This window comes from Miscanthus floridulus, chromosome 10 (assembly GCF_019320115.1).
Source record: "Miscanthus floridulus cultivar M001 chromosome 10, ASM1932011v1, whole genome shotgun sequence".
Taxonomy (NCBI): Eukaryota; Viridiplantae; Streptophyta; class Magnoliopsida; order Poales; family Poaceae; genus Miscanthus; species Miscanthus floridulus.
This window is the reverse complement of record NC_089589.1, coordinates 26,424,567-26,451,523: the sequence shown is the minus strand read 5'-3', so window position 1 is coordinate 26,451,523 and position 26,957 is coordinate 26,424,567. Positions and strand designations below refer to the sequence as shown.

General features: G+C 44.4%; 2 protein-coding genes and 2 pseudogenes across 4 annotated transcripts in view; 2 read left to right on the top strand and 2 right to left on the bottom strand.

Annotated features, from left to right (window-relative positions):
• Nucleotides 1–26: 26 nt before the first annotated feature.
• On the top strand, nt 27–9,399 carry LOC136489783 (uncharacterized). 2 transcript variants are annotated; one of them, XM_066486330.1, is made up of 2 exons: nt 27–1,439; nt 9,160–9,399. In XM_066486330.1, exon 1 carries the CDS (start codon nt 82–84, stop codon nt 1,192–1,194), a length of 1,113 nt encoding a protein of 370 aa, XP_066342427.1. In that variant the 5' UTR covers nt 27–81; the 3' UTR covers nt 1,195–1,439; nt 9,160–9,399. The 2 variants fall into 2 exon arrangements, with proteins under 2 accessions (XP_066342427.1, XP_066342428.1); XM_066486331.1 differs by lacking the exon at nt 9,160–9,399 and adding an exon at nt 3,486–3,635.
• On the top strand, nt 1,454–3,474 carry LOC136489782 (uncharacterized; annotated as a pseudogene).
• Nucleotides 9,400–9,952: 553 nt separating the features above from the next.
• Nucleotides 9,953–26,957, bottom strand: part of LOC136486397 (uncharacterized) — a 33,449-nt gene continuing 16,444 nt past the window's right edge. The window contains exons 1-5 of one of the 2 annotated variants that reach the window (XM_066483280.1): nt 11,992–12,148; nt 11,652–11,869; nt 10,820–10,981; nt 10,492–10,727; nt 9,953–10,410 (exon numbers count right to left, since the gene is read on the bottom strand). In XM_066483280.1, coding sequence (XP_066339377.1) covers nt 10,155–10,410; nt 10,492–10,727; nt 10,820–10,981; nt 11,652–11,869; nt 11,992–12,064 — 945 coding nt within the window. In that variant the 5' untranslated portion in view covers nt 12,065–12,148 and the 3' untranslated portion in view covers nt 9,953–10,154. Of the gene's footprint in view, nt 10,411–10,491; nt 10,728–10,819; nt 10,982–11,651; nt 11,870–11,991; nt 12,149–26,957 lie in introns of those variants that run through there. The other variant, XM_066483282.1, reaches the window with a different exon arrangement.
• Nucleotides 18,002–26,650, bottom strand: LOC136487152 (protein ZINC INDUCED FACILITATOR-LIKE 1-like; annotated as a pseudogene).

The window sequence follows — 26,957 nt, the reverse complement described above, 5'->3', positions numbered from 1 at the left end:
GACTGTCCGGGCCTACTTGTCGGCGCCATCCCTTTCCCCCGTCTGGCCGTCTCCCACCTCTGCGGCTCTGCCCGTACACAAATGTGCCCGAGACCCTCGATCCTCAGTTCACTTCCTCCATTTGCCGGCGGCGGAGAGGTGCCCAATATGGCGTCGAGAGTTCGCCTCAGCCGCCCCAACCCCGATGCCACGGATCCAGAGCGGCCGCCGCCGGCCCTAACCAGCGACCTCCTCGAGGAGATCTTCCTCCGCGTCGCCTCCCCTGCGGACCTCGCCTGCGCCTCCACCGCTTGCGTCTCCTTCAGCCGCCTCATCGCTGACCACGCCTTCCTCCGCTGGTACCGCTCCATTCACCCGCCCTTCCTCCTCGGCTTCGTTACATCCTATGGTTTTCTTCCTGCCGAGGCGCCCCATCCCTCCGCTGCCGTCGCCCGGGCTATCGCGTTTTCCTTCGACTATCTCCCTCGCACCACCAAATGGGACCGCTGGATTCCGCGCGATGCCCGCGACGGCCGCGTCCTCCTCGAGCGCATTCGCGACGTCCTGGTGTGCGACCCGCTGTCCCGGCGATACCTGCTGCTGCCTCCCATAACCGACGACCTACTCGCCTCCATCGGGATCCAAAACAATGATCTCATTTTCCATTCGAGGGCCTCCTTCATCCGTTCAGGAGGCACAGAGGAGGATACATCATTCAGAGTGATCAGCTGGATGCAATCCAGCTCAAGGTTGGCGGTTTTTATCTTCTCTTCGGGCTGTGGCTGCTGGAGTGTCAGTACGTCTATCAGTTGGGGTGATCTAGGCTTGGATGAAATTGAGCAGTTCATTTCAGAACAATGTACGTATGGCTGCTTCTATTGGAAATTAAACAACACGAGCACAGTGGTCAAGCTCGACATGAATAGTATGCGGTTTTGCACTATTGGCCTCCCGCCTGGCCATGATAGGCGGCAAATCGTCATTGTGGAGTCAGGGGAAAGTAGGGTTGCAATGTTTAGTATAATTTATGGAGGCACATCTGTGGATTATTACACCTTTTCGCAAAATGGCAGTGAGAAGTCCCATGAGTGGCATTTGAAGAGTACCATCTCCTTGCCTGCCCATTATACTTGTGAAGGCAACATTGGTGGTCCAACTGAAGGATACATTTTCATTGAATGCATTCCAGATGAAGAGGTTACAACAACATATTGAGCATTTTTTTCACTTGAGATTAAGGGTCTGTTTGGAACGCAGGAATTTCACAGGAATCGCACAGGAATCAGTTCAATTTCACAGGAAAAACACAGGAACAGGAGAATTTTCCCGCGTTCCAAACAGGCCCTAAGTCTTTGAATATTGAGAGGGTCGGTAGGACAAGATCCCCTGCTTCTGGTCCCTATCCATATTTTGGTTTCCCACCATCTATGTCACCAAGGAGGATTTAAGGATATGGAGAGGTATGTTATTTTATTCCAAGTCTTGCCTCTTGCATTTCAGACCTGTACATTTGGGCACTGGTTGTGTGAATGAGCGATTAGTAAGCACCCATCGCAGTCTGCTTGCATTGTCAGCCTACATCAAGATGGCCTGTTGAGCAGATTTTCCGTGAGAAAAACTGTCTCATGAGATAGACTTAAGATCAGACAAATAAGCCTTTATTTATAATGACCTTTAGCCAGTTCTTCTAATGCATGTGCCAGGACTCCAGTCTTGTTCCTTGTTCAGCCTAGCTAGGGTTGGCTGCAGAAGTCAATTTTTTGGAGCTATGTCAGTTCAAACTTTTGTCACTTTTTGTAATTGCAAATGATCATAATTCTTACTGCAATCCATTTTGTTGTGTTCCTCTCTGAAACAAAAATAAAAGTGTCATGCACCTTTGCTTTTTAGTATTACATTTGTGCAATTCAGTTAAACTTTGCTCTCCATGCTTTCAGAAGTTCAAACTACGTAGTGGCCCTTTCCAAAAAAAAGAAAGAAAAGAAAACTACGCATTCTCAGTTCACTTCCTCCATTTGCCGACGGCGGAGAGGTGCCCAATCTGGTGTCAGAGTTCGCCTCAGCCTCCCCTGCCCTACCCCGATGCCATGGATCCAGAGCGGCCGCCGCCGGCCCTAACCAGCGACCTCCTCAAGGAGATCTTGCTCCGCATCGCCTCCCCTGCAGACCTCGCCCGCGCCTCCACCGCCTGCGTCTCCTTCCGCCGCCTCATCGCTGACCCCGCCTTCCTCCGCCGGTACTGCTCCATTCACCCGCCCTTACTCCTCGGCTTCGTTAGATCCTATGGTTTCGGTCCTGCCGAGGCGCCCCATCCCTCCGCTGCCGTCGCCCGGGCTGTTGCGTTTTCCTTCGACTATCTCGCTCGCACCACATGGGAGGACCACTGGACTCCGGTAAATGCCCGCGATGGCCGCATCCTCCTCGAGCGCAGTTGCCGCGAAGTCCTCAATTAGTGGGACCTCCTGGTGTGCGACCTGTTGTCCCGGCGATACCTGCTGCTGCCTCCCATAACCGACGACCTACTCTCCTCCATCGGTATCCAAAACAAAGATATTTACCATTCGGGGGCCTCCTTCATCCGATCAGGAGGCACAGAGGAGGATACATCATTTAGTGTGATCAGCTGGATGCAATCCAGCTCAAGGTTGGGGTTTTTTATCTTCTCTTCGGGCTCTGGCTGCTGGAGTGTCAGTACGTCTATCAGTTGGGACGATCTAGGCCTGGATGAAATTGATGAGTTCATTCAAGAACAATGTACGTCTGACTGCTTCTATTGGAAATTAAACGACATGAGCACGATGGTCAAGCTCCACATGAATAGTATGCAGTTTTGCACTATTGGCCTCCCGTCTGGCCATGATAAGCGGCAAATCGTCATTGTGGAGTCAGGGGAAAGTAGGGTTGCAATGTTTAGTACGGTTCATGTGTCACACCCAATTTTAAGGATAAAATTGAATGCACAAAACTCATGTGTGCCCAGGAAAGGGGGTTCCTACATCTGCCTGCCAAGGAAACCTAGCGGCCCTAACTTGTTAGGGAAACCTATGAAATGGCTTCATAGTGTACCCTGCCCGCTCACCTTGGTAGTGACATGGGAGTAATTAACCCGGGCATATGGGGATCACGACTCGCGGTGAATGTGCACCACCTCTGCAGAGGGTAACAAACTGTTATAACAGCCGTGCTCACGGTTACGAGCGGCCCGGAAAACTCACTGAATAAATGGCTACTTATAATGTTGTTCATACATGATGACTATGATGATATTATGATGATGTTTCATGATTCAACCGGTTCTGATATATGATTATGTGGGTTGAAAAGGGAGCTTAAGCATAACTTGATAATCCTTGATAATAAAATTTTGACTTACTAAAAGTGCTAACTGCAGTAAACCAGTGTCAACCTTTTTGAGCTTCATAACCCCATGTTAGCTTGCTAAGTACGGAATGTACTTACACTTGTTTATTTTCTTTACTTGGATAAAAATCCCGGATGGGTAACAGATGACAACGGGTATGAGGATTTTTCGGAGGATTATTAGGCTTGTGGTCAACCAGTTGACCTTCCCTGTGATGACGGCCATGAGAGATTTACTATATTTTTATTATTCCGCTGTGATGTATAAGACTAAGTTTTATTATAACTCTGATGTATGAGACACCGTGATGATACTATTGTAATTTGTCAGCTTGTGTGTGTGATTGATTCCTGGGCACACACGAGTTTTGTGCATTCAATTTTATCCTTAAAATTGGGTGTGACATCATGAAAGCACATCTGTGGATTATTATGACACCTTTTCGCAAAATGGCAGTGAGAAGTCCCATGAGTGGCATTTGAAGAGTACCATCCCCTTGCCTGCCCATTATACTTTTGAAGGCAACACTGGTGGTCCAGCTGAAGGATACATTTTCATAGAATGCATTCCAGATGAAAAGGATACAACATATTTAGCATTTTTTTCACTTGAGATTAAGTCTTTCAATATTGAGAGGGTCGGTAGGACAAGATCGCCTGCTTGTGGTGCCTATCCATATTTTGGTTTCCCACCTTCTATGTCACCAAGGAGGATTTAAGGATATGGAGAGGTATGTTTTTCTATTCCAAGTCTTGCCTCTTGCATTTCAGACCTGTACATTTGGCCACTGGTTGTGTGAATGAGCGATTAGTAAGCACCCATTGCAGTCTGCTTGCATTGTTGGCCTACATCAAGATGGCCTGTTGAGCAGATTTTCTGTGAGAAAAAACTGGCTCATGAGTGTCGACAGAATATCGTCGGCAGTCCACCGAGGGGTAACCCGCGATGGTAGATTTGTCGGTGGAGGTGCACGTAATCAGGAACCAGATGGTGACACAAGGCGCAGAGACAGCGATTTAGACATGTTTGGGTCATCTGATCGACGTAATACCCTACGTCCTGTGTCTTTTGTGTATTGTATTGAGATGTAGTAGATAGATCTTGTCCATTAGGGGACTCCTACCTCTCCTTATATACTCTGGAGGGGTAGGGTTACAAGTAAAGTATCATATTTGGTACTATACAATAGCTTGCGGTGCACGTCGAGCAACGCCGTGCACGCCTTGATCTTGTGGGCCGGGCCACCTCTGATGGTGCGGCCCATGTCTTGTCTTGAGGATACCGGGGGCCATACCCCCACAGCTAGTCCCCGAGCCTGACAGTAGGTGACGTAGTCACGTGGTGACACGGTCAGAAAGTAGAAGACCAGCCGAGCAGGCAGCCAGTCCCCGGGCGTAGCCTCGAGATGAGAAAAGCGCACATTCACCGCAAGGTGAAGTGTGCCCACTTAGTCCCCGAGCCTGCTGGAAGATGAAGAATGAATCTTGTAGCAGGGTCAAAGAAAAAGAAGTCTGAAAGCTTTGCCGACGTTATCCGACATGCGCGTATCAAGACCCCAGATGTGCTGTCCAAGATCAGCACCCTGATCTGAATAGCATGAAGCAGCTTGATAGCACACCGATGAGACGTAGCAAGATCCGACCACCGAGGGCGATGTCCGAGCACCGAGGAGCGAGGAGCCCCCGGCGTCGCTGGCGATGTTCGAGCATCGAGGAGTTTCCGGCGTAGCTGGCGATGTCCGAGCGCCGAGGAGTCCCCCGGCGTAGGCGGCGATGTCCGAGCACCGAGGAGTCCCCGGCGTAGCTAGCGATGTCCGAGCACCGAATAGCGAGGAGTCCCCGGCGTCGCTGGTGATGTCCGAGCACCGAGGAGCGAGGAGCCCCCGGCGCCGCTGGTGATGTCCGAGCACCGAGGAGCGAGGAGTCCCCGGCGTCGCTGGCGATGTCCGAGCACCGAGGAGTTCACGGCGTAGCTGGCGATGTCCGAGCACCGAGGAACGAGGAGCCCCCGGCGTCGCTGGCGATGTCTGAGCACCGAGGAGCGAGGAGCCCCCGGCGTCGTTGGCGATGTCCGAGCACCGAGGGACGAGGAGTCCCCGGCGTCACTGGCGATGTCCGAGCACCGAGGAGTTCTCGGCGTAGCTGGCGATGTCCGAGCACCGAAGAGCGAGGAGTCCCCGGCGTCGTTGACGATGTCCGAGCACCGAGGAGCGAGGAGCCCCTGACGTCGCTGGCAATGTCCGAGCACCGAGGAGTTCCCGCCGTAGCTGGCGATGTCCGAGCACCGAGGGGCGAGGAGTCCCCGGCGTCGCTGGCGATGTCCGAGCACCGAGGGGCGAGGAGTCCCCAGCGTCGCTGGCGATGTCCGAGCACCGAGAACCGAGGAGTCCCCGGCGTCATTAGCGATGTCCGTGCGGTGAAGTGTGCCCACTTAGTCCTCGAGCACGAAGAATCCGAGCGCCGAGGAGTAACCGGCGTAGCTGGCGATAAAGCACGAGCGACGAACAGTCTAGTCCACTGGTCGGCGGCGAAGTGAGAATTGAGTAGAGGCGACCGGCGAACAGTCCGATCAACTGGTCGACGACGGAGTTCATGAACCAAGCGGTCCAACCAGTTGATCGGTGGAGAAGTCTGAGCACCAGGTGGTCCGATCACTTGGGCGATGATCCTGCAATACAAATATATAGAACGGGTAGTACATGATGTACAAATAAATAAACTCCAGAGAAAAATCAGCAATGGTGATGAAACGACGTATGCAGTTCGGCGATCAGTTGACGTGAAGATATATTTATATTTAATATAAACCGTCCGACCAGTTAGTGTGTAGCTGAGTCTCCAGCCCTAGCTAGCCTGTTCACCATAACGCGGGGCGCGGAGCCCATGCACGTGTAGGAAGAACAAAGCGTCGCTAAGGAGCCGCTGCCAACTACCCATAATGCAGAGGGCAGACGCTCGTGCACGTGTAGGGAGGAGCCGGAGACAGGGCCATCTCTGGAGGCGTCCGAGCATCAACATGACTGTTCGGGGGTTCGAAAAATCGTTTGGAGAGCAAATATGGAGAAAACAGCTCGGAGAAACATTATGGCGATATATGGAGATTAGAGAATATTTAGAAGAATATTAAAACGTGACTTAGCTTTAGACAGAAAGTCTGGTCGGTGACGTATAGCGTTATCTGGTCGGCGTTGACGGCGAGCACCTGGCGGGGGGTGAGTTGTTGGTGAAGACGACCTCGGAGGTGGTTCTGAGATCGGATCTGCTGTCGCGGGGGCCGGTGTAGCCAGTGATGAATCGTCGTCGTAGACCAACATGGATCTCCACGAGATTGATGACGAGAACGCGCTGTTGATTTGAGGTCCATCTGGCTCGCCATGGGATCAAGCGCACACCCCTACCTGGCGCGCCAATTGTCGACAGAATATCATCGACAGTCCACCGAGGGGTATCCCGCGATGGTAGATTTTTCGGTGGAGGTGCGCGTAATCAGGAACCAGATGGTGACACAAGGCGCAGAGACAGCGATTTAGACAGGTTCGGACCGTCTGATCGACGTAATACCCTACGTCCTGTGTCTTTGGTGTATTGTATTGAGATGTAGTAGATAGATCTTGTCCACTAGGGGACCCCCTGCCTCTCCTTATATACTCTGGAGGGGTAGGGTTATAAGTAAAGTATCATATTTGGTACTATACAATAGCTTGCGGTGCACGCCGAGCAGCGCCGTGCACGCTTTGATCTTGTGGGCCGGGCCACCTCTGATGGTGCGGCCCATATCTTGTCTTGAGGATACCGGGGGCCATACCCCCACAATGAGATAGGCTTAAGATCAGCCAAATAAGCCTTTGTTTATAATGACCTTCAGCCAGTTCTTCTAATGCATGTGCTGGGACTCTAGTCTTGTTCCTTGTTCAGCCTAGCTAGGGTTGGCTGTAGAAGTCAATTTGTTGGGGCTATGCCAGTTCAAACTTTTGTCACTTTTTGTAATTGCAAATGATCATAATTCTTACTGCAATCCATTTTGTTGTGTTCCTCATAAAAGTGTTGTGCACCTTTTCTTTTTAGTACTACATTTGTGCAATTCAGTTAAACTTTGCTCTGCATGCTTTCAGAAGTTCAAACTATGTATTGGCCTTTTCAAAAAAAAAAAAGAAAGAAAGAAAGAAAGAAAAGAAAACTACACATTGGCACTGAAAGAATTTGAAAAGCAACTATTTGGTTGGAACTGTGTGTTCTTTTGGTGGTTCTTGCTACAACTGGTGCTTTTTTATTGTTCTATGTTTCTTACTAGGTGCAATCCTGTCGATTTGTTTCCACTGGAGTGTGTTTGGGTCAATGGCACATCACTTGTGCATTCTTGATCTAGTACTCCTATATCTGTATATGTGAACATTTTGATGTAGATGCACTGGATTCAGATTCTTTAATTTTGCTGTATTTGTTGTCTGTTCTGCAAACTGCAATGCTTACCTTGGTAGCCTACAATCCATGGTGCTGCACTGTATGCATATTTAGAAGGATAATTCTATTCTTGCGGTACAACACACTAGATGAAATATGGACCAGTACAAAAATAATTACCTAATTAATTTGGATTTGGTTCCTCCTAGCGTCATATATTTCTTCATGGACAATAGCCTGTTAACCTGAACCTACAAAGACAAGTTGCATATGTAAGACAAAAATAATGCAAAACAACAGCTAGTTACTGAACTGAACATAAACATCAATGCATATACAATTTAAGTATTTAACCATTGCATAAGGAATTAAGATAACTTGTCTGGATGAGATATAGGTAGTAGCAATCTTTATCTGGTTCTCCCTCCTAACCTTGTTCAGTTGTTCTCCTTCAGCCTCTGTACATGAAAGCAGGATAGGAGATATAGGCATATAGCACATATGTACTGTACATGCAGGCAACTGATTGTTCAGGTAGCAGGCCATATTCTGTAGATGAGACCGTTTGTTTATACACATAATAAATCCGTGAAACCAAAGGACTAAGGAGATTACAAATTAGTACTGTGACAATGTTTCTGTATTATGTGACCACTTCTTTTTCAGAAATGTTATGTGAGCTTTAGCTACAGTTATGCAGTAGAGCTGAAAGTAGCTCTTGGTTTCATTATATCTGAATAGTAAGTTGACAATGTTTCTTGATCATTGCACCTGCTCAGTGCATTTGCTTTTTTTTGCACGAGCCTGCTAGTTAGTCGAGGTCTGATTTTCATGTGCATGCTGTCAGTGCTCTGTTCACTTATTCAGTGCTCTGCTTGTCAGTGCTCTGTGCGATCCTGCTAGTTTGGTTATACTAGTATCGAGGAACTGAGAAAGCTTGTGCGTGTGATGCATATATTAATTTTCTTTAAAAAGTATTTTTCTGGCATAGCCGAAGCTCGCATCTCAAACCCATTTTTGTAACATTAGCATGAATTATAAACTCTGAGTTGGATGTTGGCTGGTTCTGGGGACAGAGGTGTTGTTAATTAATTAGTGTTAGGCGACCTAACAGAACAGCAGCTACTACTTTAGTCAGTTCAGAATTTCAGATGCACACTGACTCATGCAATGAGACCTAACAGAACAACAGCTACTTTGGCCTGCTCTCTGCCGGTGCATCTGAAAATTCAGAACTGACTATATAGTAGCTGTTGTTACTCAGTTAAGCTATTACTCTGTTTTCTGCTTTATTATGTTTTTCTGGCATGAGGATGCACTGATTAGTAAGCATTCGTAACATCCTAATTAACAGCACCTGATGCTAGCATAAATGTCACATTGCATCGACTAACACTGATTTTTCTCATCTAATTGCAGGGTTGATTCTATATGTTCTGGCCTGCTGGTGCTGGTTGTGACTTGTCAGGGAGATTGTAGTGGATTTATGCATAGGCACTCAAAAATTCTCTTTCGTTATGTAGCAAGATTAATGCAACCTGTCGTTTTGTCGTAAACCTATAGACTCTTGTATGTTTTCTTGGGTTGGTTAACACATTCATCTGAAGCCAACGGTGATGAGTAGCTTCCTGGTAGATCAAAGTTCTATCTGTTTGGTTACCCTATGAGATGAGAGTTTGTATGCTCTGACGCCAATGGTGATGAGTAGCTTTCTGTTAGATCAAAGTTCATCTGTTTGGTTACCCTATGAGATGAAGAGTTTGTGTGCTTTGAATTAGTAAATTAATTGATCTTTTCTATCCAATGTGTTTATTGTACCGTTGAAAGATTATTTGGGGGAAGGTCAAGATATTTGTGTTAACGTACAATTTAGCGGCTATAGTCTGCCATAGCCCCATTTAATTTCGCTATTAGCTATTTTAGATGTCATTCGCTAATACCATGGCTGGAGATTTAAAACGTTGGGCATAACGCATCTTCTGCTGGTTCTAGGTCACTGCCTGCCTGAATTCAGTTTTTTACCACTCTTTTTTTTTTATGCGTGCAGTTTATATAGTCGAGCACATCCAAGCGAGCAAGTGACCATCAAAGCCGCTCACAAGAACTCTCCTGGCCACGGCAGACTATGATCAGGTTCGACTACTCAGTTTGACAGTTTGCAACCTGCGATGACAGTTTCTAGGGCAATACTTGAATTTTCAGTCTCCAATCATTTTCTTCAAGAACACTGATGCTCTATGCAATCAATACTGCTTGATTTTTAAAATTTGTTTCACACGCTAGATGCAAACACAGTCAAAACACTGGAAGCTGAATTCACTCATCAGATTGTTCCTTTACTGGCGACACTACACAAAGCAGTTTTGCCCATCGTAGCTGTTGCTTATGACAGTGAACATGAACTGCTAGAACATCTATGCAGACACAGGGTGGTCCTTCAAGAAGCTGACCAGGAGATCATTCACCTTGTCCGGGAACTGCTCCTGAACAAAATGGCTTCCTTCAGGGATGTAGGTGATCTTTAGGTCCGGTGCGAATTTCTCCATGATGCCATCTTTCAAAACAGACTCAACACTAGGGAACTTGAACACATAGTCTTTCTCCCCCATGACAACAAACACTGGGACTTGAAATTTTGGATCTTCAATTGGCTTCCTTTTATGGAGAGTCCTGTCAAATGCAGCACATTACACCTTGATTTTTCAAAACCCACAAAACGAATAGTATGGTTGGCCCAGTTGCTATTGTTACCTATATGTCATCTCCATTGGATACCGGAAACCCGATTTCTCATAGAGTGAAGCATACACAGCGAGATCATCCTCAGTGAACCACTCTGGAAGAGGTGTTGACAAGTCCGCAAGGTCCATAATCTCTTGGTCTTCTTTTGCTATTGGGATTTCGCTCCTAGAGAAGAGCACGTAGATGGTCCGAACAACTCTCTTGACATCATACCGGCCAAAATCAGCCTCCGCTCTTCCCGGCTCCTACAAGAACAAGCTTCCCCTGTCATTGTTTTCGGCAACTGTACTCAATTTGGCGATGGGGATTATATATTTTTTTCAGATTAGAGAACAACCCGCCAGCGCAAAATGTAGAAGCCTTCTGGCAAGCTGGTATAGGATGAGCCACCGTTAAGGAAGGGGACCCCCAAACACATAACACCACATGTGCGGCTAGGGTGACGTAGAGCAAACTCATAGGCTGGCATGGTTCCGAAATCCTTCGCCACAAGGAAAGCCTGTCAAGATTCACAAGGTAAGATTATTTTTTGAAGAAATTTTACTATGATTGGAAATTATTTAATTCAACTGAACTAATGACTTAGTAGCACAAGCTGGGCAGATAACCAAAATAGGCAAAGCTTAGTCTGATGGACAATAGAACTGCCAAGAAGGTTTCTCTAAGAAATACACAGGAATTCTATCCTTTTTTTTCCTTCAAATTTCCACCTTATTCTGAATAAAAATAAACTGCCAAGAGGTTGGATTGAAAATGTTGGTCTTATTTGTTTCTTCTATCTAAATATACACTAAGTATGTTTTCCCAACAAATCATATCGTCGCATGAGATGGAAAACAGTGGTGAACGAATTCTACGTGCCCTTAGAATTGCACAAACTTAACAGCAATTTTCCTTCAGAACTACTTCATCCGTAGTATTTTTTTTAAAAAAAATCCTAGCATATCGTTTGAGATGTACATTCCAAATCCTTCAAAACATATAGCCATGTCGGAACATTCTTACATGGTTCCTGTCCACCCATCGTGCCAATCGCAGTATCATATCAGATAAGCTAACAGTGACAAGTCGCACTGAAGTACTGAACCAACAACTACCAGAAAAAATTCCCCCAATCAAGACCAAACCCAAGAACTTACCACAGCGATTCTAAAAAAAAGCAGTATTACCTTGGGAACGGAGAGGGCATCGAGGATTGCGAGGAGATCCTCCAACAGGTCGTCGTACGACGCGGCCTCCGGCTCCGGCGGCTGGTCCGAGAGCCCGTACCCTCGCCAGTCCGGCGCGACGGCGCGGTACCCGGCGGCGGCCACGGCCAGCATCTGGTGGCGCCACGAGTACCATATCTCCGGGAATCCGTGCAGGAACACCACCGTGCCCAGCTCGCCTGCAGCAAAAACGAGACGGCGACAGGAGAGGTGTCGCTATGCTTCAATCTCGAGCGCATGCGCACCGGCCTTCAACAGAGGAAGCTTGAGCCCGCCGGCGAGCAAGAGAGCAGATGCGAACCTTTGCCTGCTTGGGCCATGTGGAGGCTGAGGCCTCGGATTGGGAGATGGCTGTGCTCGACTTGCTGCTCCATGTTCGTGGCTACGTCTTTGCAGATTTGCGAGGTTGGACTTTTGGAGAGAAGGTACTTCAGAGCTGAAGATGGCAACGTGCACAAAATATCCGCGTGGCCGCGGATAAAAAACCCTATGGGCATAGATATGGGTTTAAGTTTATGCCCACGGGCACGGGCATGAGTGTGATTCTAAACCCGATGGATATTTGCTCGTGGGCATGAAAAAATGATATCCGCACCCGCAAACCCGCTAGACCCGTGCCAATGACCCTATAAGTCTATATACAGTTGTATGTCTTTATTCGTGTTAATTTGTGATAACTTGAGATACACTAATGTAGACTTTTGATGAGTCTTGTATGGTCAATGTGTCATACTTTATCTAATGTTGAGATATAGACGTTTATTTTTTGATATATTATTTCTTACTTGCTATTAAGATATGGTTGGGTGCTTTGTTGCTTCATTTTTGCGGGTATACGGGTGTGCCCGCGGGCATGTGATATCCGCGGATAGCGGGCACGGGCATGGTTTTCTACCCGTGACGGTTAACGGACGCGGGCACGGATTTTTGCTCGCGGGTATGGATATCTAGGGCTAGTGTCCGCACGGATTTTACCCGTTGCCATCTTTAATCAGAGCGAGTGTGCTGGTGTGCACAGGCTTATGTAAGGGGGCAAAATTATCTTTTCAATTTATTTTTCTTTTTAACCACTCCCTCGCTCCGCTGCATTTGCACTACCACAGGTTTATTAGACCGTTTATCAAAACAACTTCCTATGATAGGGAAAACAAAACAAAATGATTATATTGGCCTTCTCTTTATTTTTTCTAAGGTGTGCACAAGTTTATGTAAGGGGCAAAAAAAAAAAAGATTATGAATCCCGATTATAGCTGTTGTTGTCAAGATTCTAAATCTCTGACTACTGCTCGCTATAGGATTTTTTATTTTAATTCTTTTTAAATAATATTTTATTACTAACCTCAATTTGGTTTTATTTTTTAAACTAACTCCGACAAAACTGCAATATCACGCCATCTCATGTGGTGTGGTCAACCCGCTAGCGTGACAGATAGATCCACGCCGGCTACTACGTGGCTCCCCTCACCGCACCATCTTGTCTGGCACGACAAGCTTGACATGTCACCCTGCCTAGCGCGGTAGGGGCATATACCGGTGCGTCCGACAGCTCCCTCCTTCTCTCTCTCTCTCTGTTCCTTCTTCCTCCCTTGCTCGATCTGTTGGTCTTGCAATGGCATGCACCGGCTTCTCCTCTGTCCTGCGTGAGGTTAAGTGGCGAAAGAAGAGTCCTCTCAAAGAGTTCTATTCGGACATATCTTGCAAGGATGGTCCTTCCTGAATTATCGATGTCAAGTATGATTGTGATAAGCTCAATCGACACATCCATAGAGTACTGCACGGGCCTACTAAGTACTTATTTTTGTTCGTTAGATTGTCCCGTTATCATGGACGATCGATGGTTATATTAACTTTCGTAGGAATAGGAGATGTGCTATTTTTTTAGTGGATTGATGGCCCTGATAAGTTTGGCACGAGGTTTCAAATGTCGGCCTCGCGCCGCGCGAGCCGGCACTGCTTGCAGCTGCTGTGCAGCACCAGCCGCTCGCTACTCCTGCTCGGGTGGGCACAGCTTCGGTATAATGATCAATTGCCTTGTCCACGTCGCCATGCAAGAAGCTGTCGTGCCTCTTCTTGACTTCTTCTCCAGCAGCAGGTGGACATGCGCACGCTGCTGGTGAGCTGCGCGCAGGCCATGGAGTCGAGCCTCGCCGGCACGGGAGCCTGCTGAACAGGTTGCTCGCGGCGGACACGTCACACGACCCTGCTCGGTCCACGCGGGCCAACACGGTCGCGGCGGGCTCGCTTACTAACCCCCGCTCCTTGCCCCCTCGCCCGGCGCCGACGAACAGCGCCGACAGGTCAGACCCGGGGGAGAAGCAGAGGATGTAGAACGCTGTTGGCTCCCTGTCCGTGTCGTCCTCCTCCGTCTTGGACTCCGTCGGCCCGAACCACGCCTCCTCCTCTTCATCGTGCCCACGGCCGCCGACAAGCACCAGGCGGCCCAGCTCCTCATAACCGAAACAAATTACCATCTTTGCCCATCAACGAAGATGCTAAAATTACCATTTACCCATAACCGAAAAATAACAAAAAAAAATAAACAATAAACCTGGACCCACATATTTTAGTACATGTCCAACCTAATTTTGGAAATGTCCTCACCTATTTAGTACCTCTAGGTACTTTCACATTGGTACCTCATATTTTTGCACCATACAATGTCGTCGAATGGATGGCTCATGTTTCTTCCAACCATTGTAAAATTTCTCTTATATAATACTTGTGCCGAACAGATATTAGAAGTGTCGCTTCAGTGAGCTGCTCTATGAACCTAAGGCTCATTAGCCTGAGTTGAAGGAGAAGGACAAAGTGCCTGAGTTGAAGGAGGACAAGAAGGCAGAAGTAACGGAAATGCTCCACCGCGGGACGTCGTCCCGTGCCCGGACAAACAGACGTTACGTGGCCTCACGTGGTCCACGTATTTTCCCACCACACAAATATCTACTCCCAAATGGCCAGACTTATCCTCTCCGATTCCATCTCCTCTCTCTCTCTCTCTCTCTCTCTCTCTCTCTCTCTCTCTCTCTCTCTCTCTCCTCTGTCTCCTTCCCATCTCGAAATCGTGTGCTTGCTAGCCAGGGGGTGCTCGCCAGGCAAGGGGTGTTCGTCGGCTCCTGGCTGCTCGCCAGGGGTGCTGCAGGGGGTGCTCGCCGAGTAGGCCGTCGTGCTCGCCAGTTGCTCCTCGCGCAGGTGCTCGTCCAACGCTGCTCTCGCGGCTTTCGCGTAGGTGCTTGCCCAGCGCAGTGCCTCCGCTAGGGCACCGACGATGCAAGCTCCATGCGCCGCCACCTACCTCCACACCGGCGTCAAGCTCCACAACGACAAGCCTCCATTCATCCAAGCAGCAAGGTGATATTGCACTGGAAGGCACATGCTGCAAGCGTATGTTTGAAGTGTTTTAGATGTTTTAGAGGTGTGTTGCAAGTGTTTCACATCGATGTTGCAAAAGTAGATCGGGATGTTGCATATGTTGCAATAGCTATACACATATATTTCAAGCGTATGTTCCAAATATTTCATCTGTTTCAGACGTATCTTGCAAGTGTTTTGTCTGGATGTTGCAAAAGTAGATCTGGATGTTGCATATATATGGAAGTATTTCAAATGTTTTCATACGTATGTTACAAGTAGTTTTATCTGAATGTTTGCAATTGCTACACACGTGGTTTTTAAGTTTTTTTTTGTGTTTCGCAAGTGTTTTCAGACGTATGTTGCAAGTGTTTCAACTGTTTCGGACGTATGTTGAAAATATTTCCTCTAGATGTTAGATGTTACAAAAGTAGATATGATGTTGCACATGTTACAGTGGGACCCATGTGCGGCAGCCGCCTGCTGTAGCTGCTGGGCCTGCCTGCATGCACGTGGGTGTGGAGGGGGCGTGAGCGGGATATCGTGTGAGCGCAGATCGAGATGGAGCGGCACGGGCACAAGACACGGAGCAGCATGGGACACGGTACGCACGTGGGACATGGAGCGACGCGGGCCCCACGTGAAGCAGTGTAGGTGTGAGGCGCAGGCATCTGGATGCTAGCCTTTGCCAGAAGTAAAGAATAGGCGTGTGGATGTAACAGTGACCTAACATGATTTTTTTTTCTAATTCATTTATTTTTCTATGAAACTAAATTGATTCGTATGAAATTTCTGTATTCACGGTCAATGAGTCCAACCATTCTATTGAGAAAACATTTGGTGCGAACCATATTTTCGATGGAATCGTGAAAACCGCGTAAAACTATACTTGGTAGTTTTAAGAAAAAACTTGGAACGGTACATATCTGTAGTGCGTCTATAGATATACACTATCCTAAAGTTTGAGATTCAAACTACATCTAGAAAAGTTCATATAAAAAGAACAAAATTTCAGGTGTATATGTACTAAGACAAATTTTCTGAAAACTTGTGTTCTAGTACGATATTAAAACCAGTGCTATGCCGGTTCTAGTCTAAACATTTAAACAGACTAAACAAGATAAGCGGACTATTTAGCTACTTTTAGACTAAAGGGACATTTAAACGGACCAAATGATGATTAATAAACAAGATAAGCGGCTGATTAAACAAACATGGCAAATCGTTGTGTAGCATTTACATGGCGTATAAACGGGCTACGAACATTGATTAAAACTAGTCAAACACAAAATAATTTGACTCAAATAACTCTAAAAATTGATTATTATGACTAAGCGAGTACTAGGAATACTACTAGTACGCTAGTAATAGCCAACAACAGAGTGCCCTCCAACGAGACAGTAACCCGTTTACCGAAACAGTTAAACAGTTTTTTTTAATACACAAGTAAAAAACGGCATGGAAACGATGGCCTCCACACTGAATTCCGTTGCACACCTGAGGGTGTGTTTAGTTTCAGGAAGTTGAAATTTGGGGTTATTATAGTATGTTTGTTTTTATTTGGCAAATAGTGTTCAAATATGGATTAATTAGGCTTAAAACGTCCGTCTCGTAATTTTCCACCAAACTATGCAATTAGTTTTTTTTCGTCTACATTTAATGCTACATACATGGGCCGCAAACATTCGATGTGACAGATACTGTAACACTTTTTGGGATATTAGGGTGGAACTAAACTAAGGGCTATTTTTAAGTCTTGTGTACGTATGCACTGACAGCATGCATGGCACCTGGCACGCACGCTACGCCATACTTCTGCTTCTTTTTTCTTTTTTCTTTCTTTTTGGTAAAGTACATTTTTCAACTCTCAACTTGCTCCGAAGTTCGATTTCAACCTTCAACTATGAAACCGGTTAAGAAACACCCTCCAACTATCAAAACCGGAAAAATTTGGTCCTCGGCTGGTTTCAAAAGTAGTTTTCTATTTTTGGGAGGCGCCAAAATTTTATATTATTTTTTTGAGAATCTTAGCGTCCTCAGATGAAAAAACTCAAAACTACAAAGTTGTAGATCTCATAGATCTCATTGAGAGCTACAACTTTGGTATAAAAAATATTTTCATTTAACTCCATACAAATAATATATTAGTGCTCTAATGCGGCAAGCGCTAGTAGGTGATTATTATGGTGCTGAAATTTTATATTATTTTTTCGAGCATCTTACTGTCCTCAAATGAAAAAAAAATTAAAACTATAAAATTGTAGATCTAATCGAGGTCTACGATTTACATATAAAAATTATCTTCATCCGACATCGTATTAAAGGATTATGATTTTTCAAAAGTTGAGTCTTGTCACGCGACAAAACAATACTGTGGCGTGACGAGACTTAACTTTTGAAAAATCATAACCCTTCAATACGATGTCGGATGAAGATAATTTTTATATGTAAATTGTAGACCTCGATGAGATCTACAACTTTATAGTTTTAATTTTTTTTCATTTGAGGACAGTAAGATGCTCAAAAAAATAATATAAAATTTCAGCACCATAATAATCGTCTACTAGCGCTTACCGGATTAGAGCACTAATATATTATTTGTATAGAGTTAAATGAGAATACTTTTTATACCAAAGTTGTAGCTCTCAATGAGATCTACAACTTTGTAGTTTTGAGTTTTTTCATTTGAGGACGTTAAGATGCTCAAAAAAATAATATAAAATTTCGGCGCCTCCCGAAAATAAAAAACCACTTTTGAAACCAGCCGAGGACCAAATTTATCCGGTTTTGATAGTTGAAGGGTGTTTCTTAACCGGTTTCATAGTTGAAGGTTGAAAATCGAACTTCGGCGCGAGTTGAGGGTTGAAAAGTGTACTTTACCCTTTTTTTTTTTTGCGACAACCATACTTCTGCTTCATGTTCATGTTGCCACATACTTACTAGCTACCTCTACATGCATGCTTTCATTGTTTGTACTGCTGCGGACCGATCGCAAGGAAAGGGTTTGAAGGTGAGCACCAGCCCGATGACCTCTGCCAGATTCAGGAGCAGAAACACCATCTGTGAAAAATATGGTTTTATTGCAGTAACTACTAGTAAGGTTATATAATGTAAAATTGGGATGGCAGTACTGGCAAAACTGCGTGTATATATATAGGTTTACCTAGAAAGAACGCGGCATGCTGGCACTTTTGTGGCCATGAGAACCTACAACCAAAGCGTTTATTTCAGCCGTGAGCTTCTTGTTCAAAAAAACATGTAGTACATATACATACACTAGCTTGTCCTGTCTGGCCTATGCTTTCGTGCTTATCACACAACAAGCAATCACTAATAATTAGCTAGGAATGATAGACTAAAAACTAGCAACATTTTCAAGACCGCGACGAGCATTATGTGAATAACAGGAGGGTTAGCCAGTTAGGTACCACTGCTAGCTTGTACATACAAGATGCCTGCTCCAGCTGGAGCGAACGCCTTGGACAGAGACATTGCCGTTGCAGCTATTCCGTTAGCAGCGCCCCTTTGTTCTTGTGGCTGCAGATAGCATCCGATTCAGATGTTATGTTTATCTGACATATTGACACCAACACTGATAACAATTATTGATCAGTTCTTGGAAGGACATTGGATGATAATCAGTAGAACTGGCATAAGTTGGACATGTACCACAGCATTGTTTTGCAGAAGTGAAGTGTCGGTTGTTAGAATTCTTTGGACCATCTAGGTGTAGATCAGAGGGTGATATCTTTACTAATTGAATCAAATAGACCTAGAGCTTGCTTCGGGGAAAGGAGAGAGGGAGAGATGTAGGAGCATCTGACCGTCGGAGGGGTTGGAGGAGCTCCCTGCCATCGCTGGTTCGTCGATGTAGCTCTGCGCACGGGCAGCGACGGTTGGTGTAGCGGTAGAGACCGACGGTGGTGGCAAAGGCAGTGGTGCTTCCCGCCGCTGGTAGTGCCTCCCTCGTGATCGGACTAGGGTTAGACGGTGGGGTTGTGGCGGCGGCAGTGAACCTCGTCTTCCAAGCCGTTTTGCCCCACCTCCTCTTTATAGGTACTGTGCGACGGGGGCCCACTAGCCCTAGATGGCTGGACGTCCCCGATCAGGACGCGGTCAAGGGGTCCGTCTCGACCGTTGGGTCAAGACGGATGAGATCAATTCTAGCATTCTCTCCCTTGATCTCAACTCATACTTTAACTTTAAACTTTGACTTTAATCCCTTTCACTTTTATTTGTTCCATCACATATTAGTGTATAGAGCATGCTTCATCGTCACGGTCAATCGCCGATAGACTTAACAGCTACAATACACATATCTGTTCTGAAACAGATTCTTTAACTTTTGGACCCTTTATTGTCCGGAAATCATAGGCTATACCATAAACCCATGTCGACTGTGTGTTCTCTAAACACACTGGGTGGTAAGCCTTTTGTACGTGGATCCGTAAGCATTTGCTTGTTACTTTTATGTTCAATACTTTTAGTATGACTCCAGACTTTCTCCTTCACAACGTATAACTTTAACGTCAATGTGTTTGGCAGCACACTTGATCCGTTGTTATAGGAGCGAACTACTTAAATAGTTATTGCTGTTATATACCATTATCAATTCCGGGTGTAAGTTCTTTTAACCATTTCGCCTGTCCTTAAGCCTCATAACAAGCTATACTATGGGTATGCATCTTTGATGACACCACAACTGTTTCTTTGGAGCTTTTCCACAATAAAACTCCAACTGCGAGTGTTAGCTACTATGTGGGTTTCACTAAACATCTCGTCAAAATTTAACATTTGTACCCACAACTATTTGAGAGTACTTATTCTTTCTTACTCACCATGAGGCCTATAAATCTTTGCACAATTGCAAAACATTCTCAACTCCATTCCAGTGATCTATATCTGGATCGGACTTCTGCCAAAACATCCCGGATACATGAACTATGTCAGGGTAAGTTCTTACTTATAAGCACTCATTAAGCTTCCAACAGCTAAAGCATATAGGACGTCCTTTTGATCTCACATTGGTTCTTGGAACACTGAAAGTTCCCAAAACTATTACCCTTTACTATAGGAACAGGCGCAGGTTTACCCACATATATACTTTATTTCTTTAGAATCTTCTCTAAGTATACACTTGAGATAGTTCTAATACCCCTTTTCCTTTTGTCTCGGTAAGTTCCAATTTCTGAAACGAATGACGCTTTACCAAGATCATTCTCATTGAAACTTGAGGACAAGAACTGTTTCTTCTCCAATAGTAGATTAACACCACTACTAGCGAGTAAGGTGCTACCCACATGCAGGATTAGGAAAATAAATTTCCCATATTTAAACTTTGCATAAATACAATTGTCCTCTATATTCTCTTTAAACCCAAATTTTCTTATTGTACTGTCAAACTTCAAGTACCAATGTCTTGAAGCTTGCTTTAATTCATAAATAGATTTCTTCAGGCAACATCCCTTACGTTCTTTTTCTTCCACGACAAAACCTTTTAAGTTATGCCATGTAAACTTTTTCATACAAATCCCCGTTGAGGAATGTGTCTTTACATCTTTCTGATGTAACTGTAAATCGTAGTGTGACATTAACGCCATTATGATTCTAAAAGAATCGTTGCATTCTCATTATAATCTATTTCTTCTCTTTGTGTAAATCATTTCGCCACAAGTGGCGCTTTATAGCTTTCCATATTTCCTTTGGAGTCACATTTGTCTTGCAGACCCATTATAGCCTACTGTTTTGGCTCCATTAGGAATTTCTTCTAAGTCCCAAACATCGTTGGTATTTATCGATTTCATTTCATCTTCCTTTGCTTCTTGCCATTTAGACAAGTGAACGCCTCTCATGGCTTTTTCAAATGAGGTGGAATTACCCTTCATTTGAATTTCTTTCTTAACATTGACTCCTTAGTCACCAGAAATATCTGATTTTCTTATTCTTTGAGACCTTCTGGGACCTCGTGGCACTTCTTTCATATGGGGCTATTATTACTCTTCATTGCCAAAAGGCAATTGTTCTATAGCCTCCTATATCACAAGATCCTTATTTACTTATTCATCTTCTTTAAGAGCTAACATCAGGTGTTGTATATGTCATACAACATCAACATGTATTAAGCAATTTGTTGCTCTAAAACACTGTAGTGGATATGTAATCCCACTTCTATTCAAGCCTTAGGTATCTACATACCATGCTCCCCTAGATTACTCTATCTTCTGTAAAGATGGTGTATCTTCAAATTTCTAATTTTGGGTTTAATCTGCTAAAACCTCATATGGCTCGTTTAGCACTGCCTTGATAACTCTGAACTCGTCCAATATGAATACTAGCTGACTATGCTATCTTCCTATCGGAACTGTAAAAAGGTCTAGGAATTTAGCTATTTCTTTACTTTAGGGGTATCGTTATTATGACCGTCTTACTCCCTCAACGATCACATTCATCTTTTATAGACCACTTTTACCTTCAATGTATAGTATGCATTGCATTATCTGAAGTATGGGGAAGTATCTTTCTTAATTAATCTCACATTTCTCCTCCTCGAAATGTGGTATGAATTTTTCTACCACAATTTCGAAAAACATTCAGAACTCTTGTGAATGATGAAACTTTAATTACTTACTTCATCCACATGATTACATCATGCAAACAAAATTCGTATGGGAGTACATTTTCCTCATTACACTTCAAAACTCAACATAGTCTATTATTATCAATACTTCTGCAAGTCACGCTTACATATCATTCTTATCTTTTGGTTCACATGCAACTTTCTTTTGTTCTTAAACTCATTGAGTACTTAATGACCATGACACAATCAGAGTGTACGATCAGTATTAGGATAGCATAAGAGCTACCCCAAACTTCTCTCCATGTGCGGGATACAGTTAGAGCACATGAGTCATCACATCCTTCTCCTGCCATGCGTGATAAGTACTATGCCAACTTTACCCCGCCATGTGGGTATTTTCTCAAACTTTTCCCGTCATGCGGGTACTATCACAAACTTTTACCGTCATGCGAGATAATTCCCTTAAACGGACATAAATGCCAGGATTGACTCGTGTTCAATCATCAAATTCAGAAATAAATCCGAATATTCTTTTAACACACATGTTTAATCCAATGTTGGTTAAATTAAACATGTATATGACTTTTACAACTCTCATAAGTGAAACTGAAAATAAATTCTTCTTTACAGAGAGTACATAAAAGACATTTCTCAATGAAGACTCTCATTGATCTATCTCTTTTCTTGGATCAATATCCTAGAATTCTTTTCTTTTGAAGCCATTCTTTAAAGAGAACACAGTCCCTTAAATAATGGCATTCTTTCATACATAACTTGCCCTTAGGCATTTCATCATCTGAGTCATAAGTACCCAGCTCATTTCTCTTACTGCCTTCAAGAATGAAAGCATGGAGGTCTTTTGTCTGAAAAAATATTCAACAATAATGCTCATTAAACTTTGAAATCTTTATATTCTATTCTATATCACCATTGGGCAGAAATAGAATAAAACATCATTCTTCTACATTAATTCCACATCACCGTTGGGCAGAGATGGAATTAACGTATAGAACCTCAATAACCTTGAAAACATAGAACTGCTCCTCAAAATTAAATTCTCCCGTTGGTTCGAATTTAATTAGAAGACAATCAACTTCATTGCAGTGGAAACATGAAAATACATTTCTCTAGTTTAAGAGCATTCCTTGATCTTTATCTTTTCTCTGAAAAATTGGTCACTTTGATGCAAAATTTATCAGAGATTTAAACTTTAAACATAAAACTCATAGAATTATAATATTGTTATCATCAACGTTGGTCAGAAAATAACAATACCATAATTTAACTTTAAACTTAAACTCATAAATAAACTTATAATATTGTTATCATCAACGTTGGTCAGAAAATAACAATATTATAATTTATCTTAACTATAAACCGACTATTCCTCCAATTAAAATAATCCAAAATTTAATCGGAGTATAAAACAATCTTTGCAGCGGGAACTATGAACATAATTGTTGAATTTTACCCATAGAAAAATTCTCTTTTTCAATTTTCTTTGAGCCATTTATCATTTTCTAGGAAATTGCATTTTACTGGAAAATTAGAAAAAGAAAAATGGCTTAATTCTTTACTGCGTTGTGGCCCAACCGGCAAAACGGCCCGGCCCAGCTTTGCTCGCGCGCCTGCATCTCCTACCCAGGCCACAACCTGGGCCTGGGCTGGCAAAGCTGTCCTCCACGCGCGCCCGCCTAGGCCTGGAGCCAGCCCGATTGCCGCCAGCCGTCGATCTTGATCAAACGGTCATCCTTGCATTTCGCGCGAACAAAACCGGCACGAGTGGCCTCCCCTTGAAACCCTAAGTCCATTTGCACCCTGGCCTTCTCTCTCCATGCTCCGCTTCTCTCGCACGCATAGCAGCCGCCGCCGACCGCAGAGGACGATGATGCCACGACGGGCGCATTGGGAGTGGTGGCGCCGCCATGGGGCCCCTCGCCGGTGCGCGCGCTCGCCCTAGGCTGAGCACGCCGCCGTCGAGCGGCTTTGTGGTGATGCCCTAAGCTCGCTCGCGTGGCGCGTCGGAACGCCAGCGAGGCTACAGCTTGGGGTTCTTCCCGCGCGTCGGCGGTTGCGATCTGCCCATGCGAGGTAGGGATTCCTCCCTCTCCGTCCTCTTCTTGCTAGGGTTAGGGTTAGGGTTACGGGTACCCCTCCCCTTTCTCTCTATTCTTTGCTAGGGTTAGGATTTCGGGTATTCTCTGTTCTTTTTCCCCGAGTTTGATTCGTGGGTTTGAGCTCGGATTCGGGTTCTTCTTGAAACCGAGCCCTCTTCTTACTCCTTTCCTTCACCCAGTTAGGGTTAGGGTTCGGCTTTGAGATCTGAGACCCCTCTGTTTGTTCTTTTCTCAGATCCGAACGGATCTAGTCTATCTTTTCTTTTCTAATCAGTTTCTTGCCCCTGACAAGATCCACGCCTAGGGAACTGGCTCTGATACCATTGTTAGAATTCTTTGGACCATCTAGGTGTAGATCAGAGGGTGATATCTTTACTAATTGAATCAAATAGACCTAGAGCTTGCTTCGGGGAAAGGAGAGAGAGAGAGAGAGATGTAGGAGCATCTGACCGTCGAAGGGGTTGGAGGAGCTCCCTGCCATCGCTGGTTCGTCGGTGTAGCTCTGCGCACGGGCAGCGACGGTTGGTGTAGCGGTGGAGACTGGCGGTGGTGGCGAAGGCAGTGGTGCTTCCCGCCGCTGGCAGTGCCTCCCTCGTGATCGGACTAGGGTTAGACGGTGGGGTTGTGGCGGCGACAGTGAACCTCGTCTTCCAAGCCGTTTTGCCCCACCTCATCTTTATAGGCACTGTGCGACGGGGGCCCACTAGCCACTAGATGGCTGGACGTCCCCGATCAGGACGCGGTCAAGGGGTCCGTCTCGACCGTTGGGTCAAGACGGATGAGATCAATTCTAACATCGCTAACTCTAGTGATCTGATCAACATACTCAAACATTAGTATCCCAAAGCTGAACATTTGAATGAAGCAAAAAGGCATAGTAAAGCAAAATACATGACCAGCATTTTTTGGTCCTGAATTTTTAATTCTATACAGGAGTGCATGTATTTAATCTCAGAGCTTACACATAATGAACTACTTACTACAAAAATGCTTTTGAGAATTGCCGCGATGTAGAGCGGCACATCAAGTCTTATTCCTGACAAGTGTGTCATGAAGGGATAAGCAGCAATTATTCGTATAGATAGTGCCTGCAATGCTTATGGTCAATTGATAAGAATTACAAACAATTTTGAACAGAAAAAATAGGGAATACTTAGTAATGGACACACTGCGAAATGTCAAACAATAATAATGGTGACTGTAATAACTCACCGATGAAACTCGGGTTGAGTTGATTGGACAAAGGACTTTATCGATCCAACGGTAAGTGAAGATTTGAAATACTAGAAGACTGGCACCTACATTTGAGGTAGAGATTAAGAATTGACAATCCAGAAATTGCATTTACTACTACAGTGTACAGACTTTAAAACCATGAAATGCAAACAACTGATCAAATGGATGCCTCAGATTTTTTAAATGATTTGGGAAAGTAATTTGTTGGAGTGGAATTACCTGCGACCGTAAGAACTTGGCCCACATCTTTAGACGCAAAGCTAAGCCCGCCATATTTTCTGTCACTCACGGTCCATAGAGAAAATATCTGATGTTGAATTGCAACATTATCTAACTTTTAGAACGATCCATTTCAATGTAGAAGCTGTTGGAGTCAGCAAGTGGTACACAACATATGCGGTGTCATGAAGGGAGAAGACACAGTATGTTACAATGGCCATTTTCTGAGTAAGCTCTTCTTAGGTGGCTCTGTACTTTCTTGAGTTGTAGTACCTTCTACCATTTCAACTGCTCTCTCAAGGCCTTTGTGCTTATGTAGGGTCTCCTGTTTAGTTGCTCAATGAATGACAAGTATAGAAATAAGACAGACATCAAAGGACAAATTTATCTAACAGAATTTTCTGTAATTTAATAAGGTAGGATAGTATATTCACATGGACTTGGCTATTTTAGTGTCCCAACAACAAGGCATATTTATGCGTTAAAAAATCATAAAACGCATAAAAAACCTTCATGACAACATTATTACTACAACTACAACAATAAATTTGAAAGCGTACACTGATATATAGAGCAGGTTATACTTACCGGGAGCCATACACAGCTTATGAAAACCAAGGTAGCGAAAAATGATATACATAGACATGGCAATAAATATGGGAATCTGCATGATGTTGGAACAAGAAGATAAAATTAAAAAAAAAATTCCAGCTTAATTAGTGTTAAAAGAATTTAATTTTGGTTGAAAGGAATGCTACCTTCCAAATACTGATTTCTCATGAAACAGATGTGGATATTATTCACTTTAAAAAAAAATGTGGATATTGTTTGACAGGCTGGTAATAAGGAAGGAAGACAGAGAAGGTGAAAGTAAGTAAACCAAATGGTTGAAAACAATGATCTTTGTCAGATACCTGTGCTAGATAGCCCCCAATACTTTGATTAATTATGGATACATTTTTGTGGTAGCTTTTCATTATGTAAAGAAAGATATATAGACAGATCGATCGAGCGCTTACACAGAAAACACTGAGAATGCTATCACAGGCTTTCGCCTGATACGATCTGCCACCACACCCTAGAAGACTGACGTGGCACCTCTGCCGATCATATATGACGTGCCTAAAGAAAAAAAAAGGGAAAGGAGAAAGAGATTTCACGTGGACCAGAAAAAACAAAAAAGTATACGGAAGCATGGATTTTTGTCAGCCATTAGCACTTGGGTTGGGTGTGACTGCGTGAGTGACAAAACCGTACCGAGGAAACCAGCATAGAATCCAATGTCTTCTTCCCTCTGAGCAATATGCAGGTCCCTTATCTGTTTCATCACCATTAGGGAAAATTAAAGAAAAGGAAATCTGCATCTTTTATTTGCAAAAAAAAAACATAGATGATTTCAGAGTACGAGATGGAATATGCCAAGAGAATGGCAGGCTTACCATGAAGTAGAGGAACAGGAACATGGACGTGATTGGCAGAGCTGAAAAAGGACAAGAGCAGTGGAGTTGAGAAATCTGTTGAGCTCAAAAGATTCAGAAGAAGCATCAGTATTCAGTAGGTGGCATGGCACAGCCGGCCGGGCCGAGAAGAAAGAATGTGCAACCCAGCAGAAAAGGATGCCAAATCTTATAGAATTTGTTACATATAAATGTAGCGAGAAATAAAGAATATTGAAATCGAACAAGACACTAGCAGTAAAACAAGACCATCTGTCGTCCTTGGATGACATGGTCTTGTCTCTCTCTCCCACATGCTGGCTGGAATGGATCG